At 39.3% G+C, this 12,742-nt stretch overlaps 1 protein-coding gene across 1 annotated transcript in view; it reads right to left on the reverse strand.

Moving 5' to 3' along the window:
- The window catches only part of pcdh11 (protocadherin 11), a 227,548-nt gene that overhangs the window by 67,588 nt on the left and 147,218 nt on the right, over positions 1 to 12,742 (reverse strand). Inside the window, exon 7 of the mRNA XM_085906694.1 lies at positions 9,632 to 9,691. Coding sequence (XP_085762820.1) covers positions 9,632 to 9,691 — 60 coding nt within the window. The remainder of the gene's footprint in view (positions 1 to 9,631; positions 9,692 to 12,742) is intronic.

Here is a 12,742-nt window from a genome sequence, read left to right on the forward strand (position 1 = left end):
TTAGCGACCGCTCTGTCACAATAATGCGACCAGCGCAGTGCAGTTCCGCGGTCGGTGGCACGCTACGGTTGTGCGTTCGGCGGTCCGCTGCAGTTGCGCGATCGGACAAAACTAAGCTCCATGTGCACTGATGTCCACTTAAATTTTGGAAAGTACATCAGGACTTTAAAAATATTTTCTAAATTTCAGCGACGGCTCTGTCACAATGATGCGACCAGCGCGGTGGAGTTGCGCAGTCGGTGACGCGCTACAGTTGCGCGTTCGGCGGTGAGCTGCAGTTGCACGATCGGACAAAATGCGCAAATGAAAAAAAATGCTTTAAAAGGCGTTTTTTGTGTGTGTCTTGGAACGGATTCTTTTTTTTTCTATTATTTGCAATTGAAAAATTCGAAATTCGAACGATTCACTTCTCGAACAGCCTTCTGGAACAGATTGTGTTCGAAAACCGAGGCTCCACTGTATTTGCTTTTATTTGTCTGGTGTTTCCTTGTGCGCCCCATGCCATAGGCTGCAAAGCATTTATTAATTTTGAATTTGTCTCCTGGGATTAAACTCAACTCTTTCAACTCAACTCAACATTATTTATAATGTACAACTGCAGCTCTGACAAAATGCTGTACACACAATTGAACATAAAAGTCATTTTTCACATAAGGCATGAAGGAGGTCCAAAGTTTGATTCGCTCTTGTTGAGTGAAGTCAACAACATTCTTCTATGATAGTGAAGAACAAGGTTGAAGACTACCTCGACCAGGACGATAAGGTATGTATGAGTATAGCACCGGGCTGGTGAAATTATAAACTCATGATCACATGACGCCACTCGTGTTGGCTGCAGTATCTGAAGGCTGAATTTAAACAAACACCTGCAGCTTTCTAATATTCAATAATGTCTTGGCGAGTAATCTCACATTCTCCATAATGTCAATAATGGTTTAGATCTCCAGTCCCGTTTAGTCCTATTCACCTTATTTTCATTTTTGTCCCTCTCCTCTGGGATGCATTTCTTTTGTTTTAATGACTAACAGCACTAAAGTGGTAGAAATGAGCCAATGTTTTTATTTTTGAATTAGGTAATAATAGATTTCAATTGCAACTAATGAAAGGGCATTCAGTGGGCTCCTTATATACATATAAGTAGTAGGGATGGGTCTAGCGGTGTTAGCCCCATCGAAAATAAAACATCTTAGAGCAGGGGTGTCAAACTATTTTTTTTTCGTGGGCCGCATTGTAGTCATAGTTTCTTTCGGAGGGCCATTATGACTGTCAACCCAAATAAATGTACAAGCACCTCATATTATATACAGTATAAGCTATAAAACAAACTGACAAATGACTCGTTTTCAAATCGGACGAGTAAAAACTGGTCAAATGTAAAAAAAAAGAAGATATTTTTAAAAGTGAAGACAATTTGCAATTCTAGTAATGACACAAATTTGATGCACAGTTTGTTTTCGCGGGCCACATAAAATGATGTGGCGGACCGTATCTGGCCCCCGGGCCTTGAGTTTGACACCTGTGTTTTAGAGGATTAAAAGGCTTTGCGCTATATATCAATAATTCTGGACTAAATTGTTCTCAGTCTTTGCACGTTGTCAGCTATTATCTTAAAACATATTAAATTTGCTTGGAAACACATTGACAGATCTGGCATCCATGTCTTCCCACCACACTACACGTTTCACTGGAAGAGATTGAGGCCAGAATACATCAATGAGACACACACCCTTTGAATAATATTTCATGAATAAATTAATTAAAAGAACCTCTTAAATAACTTAAAGCATGACTGTGAATCTTGAGCAAGTTTTGATTAACATTTCATCTGTGAATCAATAAGTTAAAAGTTTTTTATTCACAATTTTTAGCCATTTCTATTTTTTTTTTCTTGACCAACAGGTTTTGTTTCAAGTGACATTTCTTTTATTTCTGCAAACATGTGCAAACACTTCTTCAGCATTCATTCATTCATCAGCCAAACTGCTTAGCCTCAGGAATGTTGCGGGCTGGCTAGAGCCTATCTCAACATTTTTTAGGGGGTAGGCAGGGTACACCCAGAGCTGGCGGCAAGCCAATCGCAGACTTCTAAACCATTTTCCTTAAAAGGAAAAAAGGAATGGGCCTCAGACTCAAGATGTATCTATTGAAATTTGGTTCATGTCCAAGTGGATGTTGCTGGAATCCTAAAAAGCTGGAGGATCGTAGCTCTGGAGGTGTAGAATTTGATGCTGGTACAAATTAGGATTGCTCATCCTTGGTGGAGGTCTGCATCTACTGAGTGCCATACTAGTTAATGTCTATTGACAGAAGATCGAGAGAGGGCCCAATTTATATTAACTGCAAAACCTTGGAGATGTATTTCTTAAGAAATTTAGCTTGACCATGCAAACTAATGAACCTTTGCTTGCTTTGTAGGAGTCATTAACCCTGAGGCACTTACCTAAAGTTTTCCTATTGGCCAACAGTTGCATGGTAGCGGCTTTACCAGGGGAATTGCTTGTTAAAGTTGGAATTTAGGGTAAAACTTTTTAATTATGCTACATATTTAAACATTTCTATTGTTTGTGTGTTTGTATGTGTGTGTGTGTGTGTGTGTGTGTTTGTATGTATTAGTAATTTATTTGGCTGTGTGTGCTTATTCATGCGCATGAGTGTGCCCTCAAGATAGTGATTTCCGTTTTCGCTTTGCCTCGTGTGCATATTCTTTACGTTCAGACCAAATGTGAATGTTAAAAGGAAAAACAAGGTTCAATTCTTTAAGCAGCAGGAGGTGAAATAAGAATCAAGTGAAGTAAAGTGATTTTCTAAAATCCAATTCATGAGAGGTTAACAATGAAAATCAAATCGATTCCAACCAAATCTTGTAATGCTATGTTAACATCTGCTTGTCTTTTTGTTTTACCACAAAGTTTTCAAATAACTTGGAAGTTGGTGCCCATTAATTAAATAGACGTGAATAGTAAATTAGCCAGCTAATAAGGCCTAAAATCTTTATTATTGTGTATTATGAAACCTCAGATTTAATTCTATGATTGTCTACAATGCAGAGCAGAACCTCGCTCAAGATAGGCCATTATGAATTGAACACATTTGGGCAATTTTAAAGGTTGCAAATACAAATAAGTGAATGTGAGGCTTCGTAAAGCTCTTTGGCAGCTGTTGTATGGTGTAGATGTATGCACTCCACCGTTTTAATTGCTTTTTTTGTTTTTGGACTGATGATGGACAGACCGGTATATATACAAGCATTACATTGACACACTGGTTAGCACATCCACCTCACAGTTTAGAGGTGCAACATACGATTCAGACTGTGGAGTTTGCATGCTCTCCCAGTGCCTGGGTGAGTTTCATCCCAGTATTCTGGTTTCCTCCCACATTCCTGTAGGTGTGACTGAGTGCGAATGGTTGTTTGTCTAAGTGTGCCTTGCGATTGGCTGACAACCAGTCCAGAGTGTACCTTGCTTACCGCCCAAAGACTGCTGGGATAGGCTCCAGCATGCCGTGAGGATAAGCAGTGTGCGTGTGTGTTGATGATTTTAATGAGCTGCTGTTTTTCAACACTCTATGGAGTCATTCCATAAACCTTAGGAGTAAATTATATATTAGGGAAATTTTATTGTCCAGTCTAGTCAAAACATCCAGTTAACATGTTTCATTATAATTCTGTACTAATGACATGTATGTTAATGAGGAACAGCATTTTTTGAGTGCTGTTTCCATGCGTCAAGTTACATTAGGGCTCATGTGATGCATTTTAATTTGACACTGTGCTATTAATAACACCTGCTGTACAACCTGTCAAATTCTTGTTTAGCAAACCTTCCAAAAGTCCTTTGTATAATGGAACTAGATATTATCTATAAAGGTACAAGTCAGGATAAATTGCTTATCCATTTTCAATTTCGGGTAGCGAAGCAGTTAGACTGCTGATCTGAAGTGCACAATGACTTCCCATTAATAGGTTGGGAGTGTCAGGAGAGCCCAGTCTGGGCAGAGATTTCCATGTGGATATAGCCTGTGGTACTGGGGTACATGCCCCCAGCCATCTGGGCTGATTTGACAAATGATTCTCCATCAAAGGCCTGTGCACTGATTTGTGTGGTAATTGATTAGAAGCGAGGTCGTCAAATCCCTGATTGGTTTAGGTGGATATAGAGGGGAGATATTGTGTGGCATGTGCAAGAAATAGGCAGCCATCAAGGGAGGAGCAAATACAGAGCAGGAGATGTGGGAATGTCAATGCTGAACTGTACTGGAATCCTAATTTGAGATATTTTGAATGGCATGTTGTAAGATACGTTGTTCTTTCTGTAAGCAGGGAATCGCATTCTCATAAGTCGTTTGTTGCTGTTGTTTTTTTCCCAGTACACCTGCCACAATATACAATTTGTTTGCGTCACCATGGATATTGGATTTCACCATTCCAAAAGAAGAATTTGATTTGCAATAAAATATCATTGATTGGTAACATTTGGAGGTGTGGTCCAATATAGATATGAGATATAGATATGAGCATGGCAAGTTGACAGAGACGGAAAACACATATTAAATATTGCACCTTCACTTTGTCCAGAATTTTTTTATGCCATTAGCCCTGGGTGTGGAAATTGTTGGAGAGAAATAACATCTGTCATAGAGGGTTGTTATTGCTATACCCAGTGAAGATAACGACAACCTCTTTTTCATGATAGAAAATCAATGATAACTTACTTTGTGGTGAGGTTTAAAAAAAAAAAAAAAAACATGAAAATTCAGCCTTACAATGATAATACCTGGTTTTCCATTGGCACTGTCAGGGAAATGGAAAGTCAACATATATATTTTTTACTATCTGTATAGCCAATGAACCAAAAAAAGTAATACAAATAGCCACAAGCATTTATCTATCCATAGTGCTTGTCCTCATCGCTAACGGCTTCCTGTGATGCAGGTCATGCGTCACCATGGATTAATTTAACATACTCTTTCTTTTTTTTCTTTTTTTTGTGGACATGACACTGATAGAGAGTGGAGGCAGTCGCAGACAGTCAAAATATACACACACAAAATATAGAACAATAATAGGCACACACCGATTCTTTTTTAAAGAGAAACCACCGAGGATGATTCACTTGGTGCCTCCTGAAGAGTGACAGAGGTGTCACATCAACATCAGGTATGATTTATGTGCATAGGCAGATACAATACTAGACATTATTCAACAACATAATTCAGGCAACAGCATTTTTTTTTCTCTTCGAAGTTGTAGAATGCATTTGAATTTCTGGTTAGTAATCATGATTAATAGTTTCAGGACTGACCGTCAATTATTGAACTATTAAAAATGTTCCTCTTAATCTGCATTAATATAGTTACTACTAGTTACTGTTATCAGTGTCACCGTTATCCCTTTTGGTACCCAAATCTAGCAAGTGAAATAGTGCCCCCTTCCTACTGGGAGGTGTTTGCTGACAAGTTCGGGTATGGTCACTTTACCTGCACACACTACGTTTACATGCAGCCAATAAGCCTTTTAAACCTGAATATTGCCAGTATCTAGGTTTTTAAAGTCCATGTATATGCGCGCAGAAACACAAATATGCCCTTAATAGGTTTTTCTTTTAATTCCAAATAAGACCCTTGGGTTACTTCTCTTCTAACCTGAATATCTCGTCAACGCCTTCAAAGTGTTCATGCTCCTACTCTCTCTGCAAGGAATATAGTAGTCTAGTCTTTGTAGTACAGCAAGTACTTGTGAATGCGTATCCTCACCGAACACAAATACATTGATTTTGCTGTGGCGTTTTGACATTATTTTCTATCACAGCGAAAATGTAGTGTGTGCATATAGACAGTGTGTACTGTATCTGTGTGTATCCGTAGAGGCATGTAAACAGGTTATTTTATTATTATATATTATTCAGGGACCCAAATTCTAACCTTAAAACTAATATTGACGGCATGTAAATTAATGACCGACTAGTAAAGCAAAACCAAACAAAACACAACAAAACACAACTTAACTAAAACAGCTCATATCATTGATGGAAAATTTCACAGTTTTGTAACCATGACTTTTTAAAACTGCACTGTACAATAACAAACCAGCAAGTTGGATGTTCTTATGATAAAGAAAGACACCGGAAACTGGCCTGTTAATGTGACAGTGACAGTGGCTGACTGCCTTTCTTACACGGCAGGCTGGTTGCGCCACATACGTTTTCCCATTTGATCCCGACATGCGGTTGTTGGTAGTGACAGACGCCACATCGCACGGATCCCAGAGGCCACAAATGACCTTTCATCTTTTTTTTTTTTAACCCAGTAATAAAGTTCATTTGTTTGACAATGGCCACCAATTGAGCATTTACACCTGCTATCTATCAAGACAATCTTACATTAATTGTGATGTCCAATTTGAGACGTTTTGAGTCTGCAACAACACCAGCAATCATCAGCCACGCCTCTGCATCTTGATACTGAATATAAACCTTATTGCTGTACGACCTTCTTGTTTGGATGCCAGGGCTATTTTCTTTTATCATACAGAATGAATCATCATTAGGGTATGCATTTTCAGTGGACATTTTCTGACTTAAAATACTGCTACACCCTGTTTTCTTTTTAAGGATTTTAATGGGTTGCAATGACTGTGTTAACATGCTACACGTTAGCTTCCTGGGATAAATGCACTTGAAGCATATTATTCAACTTTCATCTTGTTGGATGATTTGTTACAGGGGAGGAGTTTGTTTTGTGGGTCAAACACATTGGTAAAAGGACATCTTGATGCTCAGCTGTAATTTGCCTTCAGTCTTTCTGAGCAGGCACAAAAAGAGTAGCAGTTAGGTCTTATACTATCTGAGATGCTTGAACTCCACCCCCATCCTTTGCCCTCTCCATCTGTCACCTAACTGGATTATACTGTAACATATGGAACATGCATGTATATGCTGCATGTACTGTGTGACAACCACAAAACACATTAATTAGCTGCACAAGCCAACAAAAACACCACTATTTACTACTTGTAAAAAATCTGTTTGCCTTATTTTAAAAGTATCCAGCGTGACATGAGTGTGACACTGCTGTTAATATGCAGGGGGGAAAAAAAAACTATGTGTGTGCTCATTATTGTGCACTACTTGTGGTTTAATGAGAAACACTTCTTCATGCTCTACCCTTGTGAGAAACTGACACAATTTTCTATTGCCTGAAGCCTTGTGTCAAAATTATGATCTTAGCCTCACCCCTTACCCATACTGCCGTCCTGTAATGATGCTCTGAGGTGAGACCACTTATCAATTATTCACAGAATCCAAGATTTTCACTCTTAATCTTCTTGCCAGCAAGAGGAGACCATTTAAGAAAACTAGCAGAGATAATAAAAGAAGCCGGGGAGTGAGGAGAAAAAATGAAGGCGGTAAGTTGCTTGGCGGGTGAATAAGAGAGTTTGCAGTGGGCAGACAATGCATTCAATGTGAATATAATTGTAGTTTAACAATGTGTGGGCCTTTGGGATATGCAGTATATGGCCTTTAGACTAAGGTCGCTATGGAAACCAAAGGACCCCAACAACCCGTGGTGCCCACCCACCCGGACAGCCGTTAATCATCTTTGCTCAGATCCTGGCACTGCAGAATTTGGCCAATGTGTCAAGAAGCAATTATATATACCCGATCTCCCCCTCCTTCCCCCGCTCTCCCACTCTTTTAATATAATCACAGAGCAGCGCGTTTAAAAGCCCTCTCGTCATTACAGTATCTTGAGTAGAGGGCGCGGGGTGGTGGGGGCACACAATACAGATGAGGAGAAGACATGCAAAAAGACAGAGAATATTCCATTCTGACAACCATTATAAATGTGAAGATTCTTTTTCACACAAATCATATCCAGTCATTTGCTCGCTCACTTAACAGCCTCCCGAGTTGACTGACGCACTAAATTACCCCAGCTGGCCCATTGCAATGGCGGCACATTTTGGGTCGGTGCAGATCACGATGACTAATGGGAGCTGACGAAAGGGAGATTATGTTCTGCTGCTAACAGCTAAAATGTAAAGAACCCCATCCACTAACCCACTATTTCCCCATACATGAGCAAATGGGTGCACAGAAGCAGAATAGAGTTAAGGAAAAGGAACATCTTTAAACTGTCATTAAGTCATTACACTGTGAGATAGAATGAATGTAATATTGTGCTGAATGCCTACAGTAATAACTTATTGAAAAATTGTTGAATCTTTGCATGAAGGACGTTGCCTTCTGATCACAACTTGATAGCCTCTTCTCGTGATTTCACCATGACAAAAATGATGTGTGTCATATTTTATTCATATTCACTGTCCTCCCACCGTCTGCACTTGCCAAAGTCATTTCTCGACAGCGAGCTCAACATTAGCTATACGATTCTATACGGAAGAGCACACGACAGTTGATGACAGGCTGCCAGGCAGGTTCCCTTCATTGAGCTTTTTTTATTGAGGTCGGTGGCTTCTTGCTATGCCGCCACTGCCACTCATCCGCCCGAAAAATGGAAACATAGTCAATTATGACACATGCACTGCTAAGTGAACTGAGATTGTGTGAATTTCACTGCATAACACATTATCACATTGGGGAATGGCTGAGAATCAGAAGCGGAAAGTTACTTCAAAAGACTTGACGTCATTAGCATGTGAGGATGACTCTAACCCTGCATGTATTGGGGTAATTGACATTGAATAAATATTCACAAGTTTCTACAGTCAATCAAACTTGAAGTATATTAGAACCTTTGCAATTTTACGTCAGTAAGTACACCAGTTTTCAAGGGCAAAACCCTTACATCTGCCAAATATGTTTTATGTGCCAACAAAAAAAAAAAATCCCTATTTTCATGGCCATTTATTAGATTGAGAAAAACTACAAAATAATTATTCGGGTGTTTAATGAAAGAGAAAACCTCAGTTTTCAGGACCTATTTTTCAGATTGCACATTTTGCATCATCCATCCATCCATTTTCTGAACCGCTTTGTCGCCACGGGGGTCGCGGGCGTGCTGGAGCCTATCCCAGCCGTCATCGGGCAGCAGGCAGGGGACACCCTGAACTGGTTGCCAGCCAATCGCAGGGCACACAGAGACAAACAACCATCCGCACTCACACTCACACCTAGGGGCAATTTGGAGTGCTCAATCGGCCTATCAAGCATGTTTTGGGGATGTGGGAGGAAACCGGAGTGCCCGAAGAAAACCCACGCGGGCTCGGGGAGATTATGCAAACTCCACACAGGGAGGGCCGGAGGTGGAATTGAACCCGCACCCTCCTAACTGTGAGGCGGACGTGCTACCCAGTGCGCCACTAAAGCGCCGTCATTTTGCATCATGTCAATCTTGATTTTTATAACTGAATTTGACATTTGAATACATTTATTCTAAATTTGGGAATATGCTGCGAGACAATAAAAATATACTGCATATACTGTACGCGTATCTACAATGTACTGCTACAATTTGACCTGTTTTAAATCTTTTTATTATCATTTTACTGCATCATACTGAGGCATTTGGGGCCATGTGGAACACTTATTCACCAAACATGGTTTCGAGCCTGATTGCGAGTCAATGTTATTTTCTTAAATTCAATGTCTGAAAGCAAGCCAAATCTTACCTTATGAGGACAAATGGGTGATGGCGAGTTAAAAGACATCTCTGGCGTTTGGATCCCATTCTACAAGAAAAACACATTATCAGGGGGATATTTCATTGGAGGTCATCTCCTGTAAATCCTCATTGACAGAAGTTGCAGCTTATTTTCTATCTGTAGGAGCACTTTGGGAAATATTTTAGTGGGCTTCACCAAACTGAATAAACAAGCATGTGCCAGTTGACCACTAATCCAAGAGTCATATTAAATCTTCATCCTGTCCATGTCTATCAAACCTCACGTGAGCAAGGATGATGGTTTTGTTTTGCTTTCTCGTCCCAACCATTATTTCAGTTCCTCTATAAAGATTATAAATCCTTTGTAGGAAGATTCCCCAAAACATATGTTTCTTTGCTGGAATGCTTTTTGGGTTAAATGATTATCACATTGTTAATATACGAATACATCGCTTACATACAACAAAACCCCATTAACAAGCAGACACGAGGTATGTCAACAAGCCAACAACAGATGGTCCCACTGCTTGTGATTATGCAAAGATCCAAATTATTTGCATACTCGCAGTGCCACAGTGAAAAAAACAGAAAGAGTGAAGTGTCTTGAGCTGACCTTAGTGGGGGAGGGATAAAACGCACAAATGTATGAGGAGAAGCCAGCACGAAAGTGATAGTTGAGCAAAAGATCTTTGGGATCAAACCGAGGACCTGTGAGCCGTGTCCTGGGCCCTGTTGTTTTCCAAGCAGGTGCTTTCAATTATGCCCTCATATCCAAACATGCAGCTTGGGCACATTTAATGGTGCCCTGTACGGTATCACCGGGACAGATGTGACACTCAACTTTAGACTCTTAACATCTATATTTAATTGCATAGAAGAAAGACACCTCACCGGCCAAGCTAACCAAGTGAGGATTCAAAGAAAAAACAGCCAGCCTTTTACTGCAGCACATCCACCACATTCATGAAATATAAATGAATAAATGGGCCTAGCTGGGACAATGAATTTAGTCGACAAAATTTTCCCTGCAGATTGAGTAGGCTATGTAACCATGATACCATCTAATTGATGTGACAAATAAACATGAGTTGTTGTCTTGGGGGAGAGATGCAAGAAATGGTTGCTTTGTTTGAGTGCACACATGTATATATTCATAGAGACAGAGCGATTTCCACCAATGACCTTCATTCCAAACCATTCCCTAAATATCCTGTGAGGCTTTCTGATCAATTTGGAAGAGCAAAATCTCACGCAGCAAGCCAGATGACTTTTCCAGTGTCACTATCACCTGGACCACCCACATGGGTATGAAACACTATGATCCTAATGTTCCTGCTCTACAACAGCACATTGCCAGGTGACATGAACATTACTAGGGCACAAAAGAAGTCAGAGTTGAGCTGCTAACCCTGCAGAGATGAAAGATTTTCCATCTCATTAGCCTTGTCACCTTTTAATGTACTGCTAACAGGGCAACATGACCACAGACAAACAATGAAAAGAGCTAAAGCAACAATGTTGGAATCATACCTTAAAAAACCCACACAATAATTTACATGGTGACTTGGAAAAAATAAAGCTGCATATGTTATCATTAGAACATTAAATATTAGTTTAAAAATTGCAAACACCACTTAGTAAAAATGACATACAGAAAATAATGTACAAATAATATAAATATGATACGTGTGTGTGTGTGTGTGTGTGTGTGTGTGTGTGTGTGTGTGTGTGTGTGTGTGTGTGTGTGTGCGAGAGAGACATATGTACATGTAACTTAAGTATACATACTGTAAATGTGTTTTTAGAACTCTATAAAAAATATCTAACAAGTTACAATACTGTAAATATGTTTTTAGAACTCTTATTATTATAACAACTTTATTTGTAAAAAGGTACAAGTGTACGTACTGCAATTGTGTGGACACTCCTTGCCTTCTGCTGGCGTGTGGGGAACTTCCGTGCCATAATTTCTCAATTTAGAAGGTTTATTTTGAATTTGTGAATTATTATTTTTTTTTTTTAAAAACACCTGCAATGTAGTGAAGCCGCGATAATCGAACCACTATGTAGCGAGGGATTACTGTATTCCATTAATATAACATTTAACCATAAGATCGTAGCATAGCCTATAGTTATGAATTTAAGTAGGAATGAAATCTGATTTTTATTTAGATGCAATCCAACAGGAGAAAAAGGAAATTGGAAGCAGCTCAAAATGAAACATAAAAAACATTCATCAAAAAGGTAAGGCATGTTTACTAGGCTGTGATTGCACCTCATTTTAATTTAATTGTTTTAAATTGACTCAGACTATAAAACAAAGTCCATATTAATTTAGACTAAAATATTAATTCAGTGGCTACTTAAAATAATTTAATGATAACAATTTAATAATTTATTCAGTTAATTCTACACTTCGTGGACACTGGAAACAAACACATTTTATGTTTTATACCTATTGAAGTCATTTAAAATGTGACGCTGTAGCCTACACCAACACTCATTACAATACTATTTTAAAGCAAACATTGAGTTCTGCTCAGCCAACAGAAAAAAAAATTGCTCTACATCCCCGATATTATAAAGAAAACACTGTTTGCAAAAAAACATAGAGCTATGCATAAAGTTTGCTCTGGGTGAGTGGTCGTCCGTGGTGTTGAGGTTGGAGATATGTGGTCGAAGAAGTTTTTTTTTTTTAAGTCACACACACACACACACACACACACACACACACACACACACACACACACACACACACACACACACACACACATGCGAATCGTCACATGTGGGAATTGAACTCATGGTGCCTGCACACAAGGCGAGTGTACACCATCGGCCATCACGTGGCCGGAAAAGGTTAATGTGATAAATTATACTGTTCAAAGAAAAGCGGTAGCATTCGAAAGATATTTTTCTAAAAATGATAAAATGTCTAATCTGGGTCGGAACATTCTCTTGCGACGTAAAGTATTTTGAATTATTACAGCTTCGATATTGATCAGATTTTGAATGAACAGCCAATCCATGATTAACCGCTTCCTTTGTGTGGGAGGAGACAGGTAGAAACTTTGGGTCTCTTACAGTAAACCTGCCAGCGAGCAGTTTGTGTTCACCG

The sequence above is a fragment of the Syngnathus leptorhynchus genome, chromosome 2, assembly GCF_054491065.1.
Source record: "Syngnathus leptorhynchus isolate UIUO chromosome 2, UIUO_Slep, whole genome shotgun sequence".
Classification (NCBI taxonomy): domain Eukaryota; kingdom Metazoa; phylum Chordata; class Actinopteri; order Syngnathiformes; family Syngnathidae; genus Syngnathus; species Syngnathus leptorhynchus.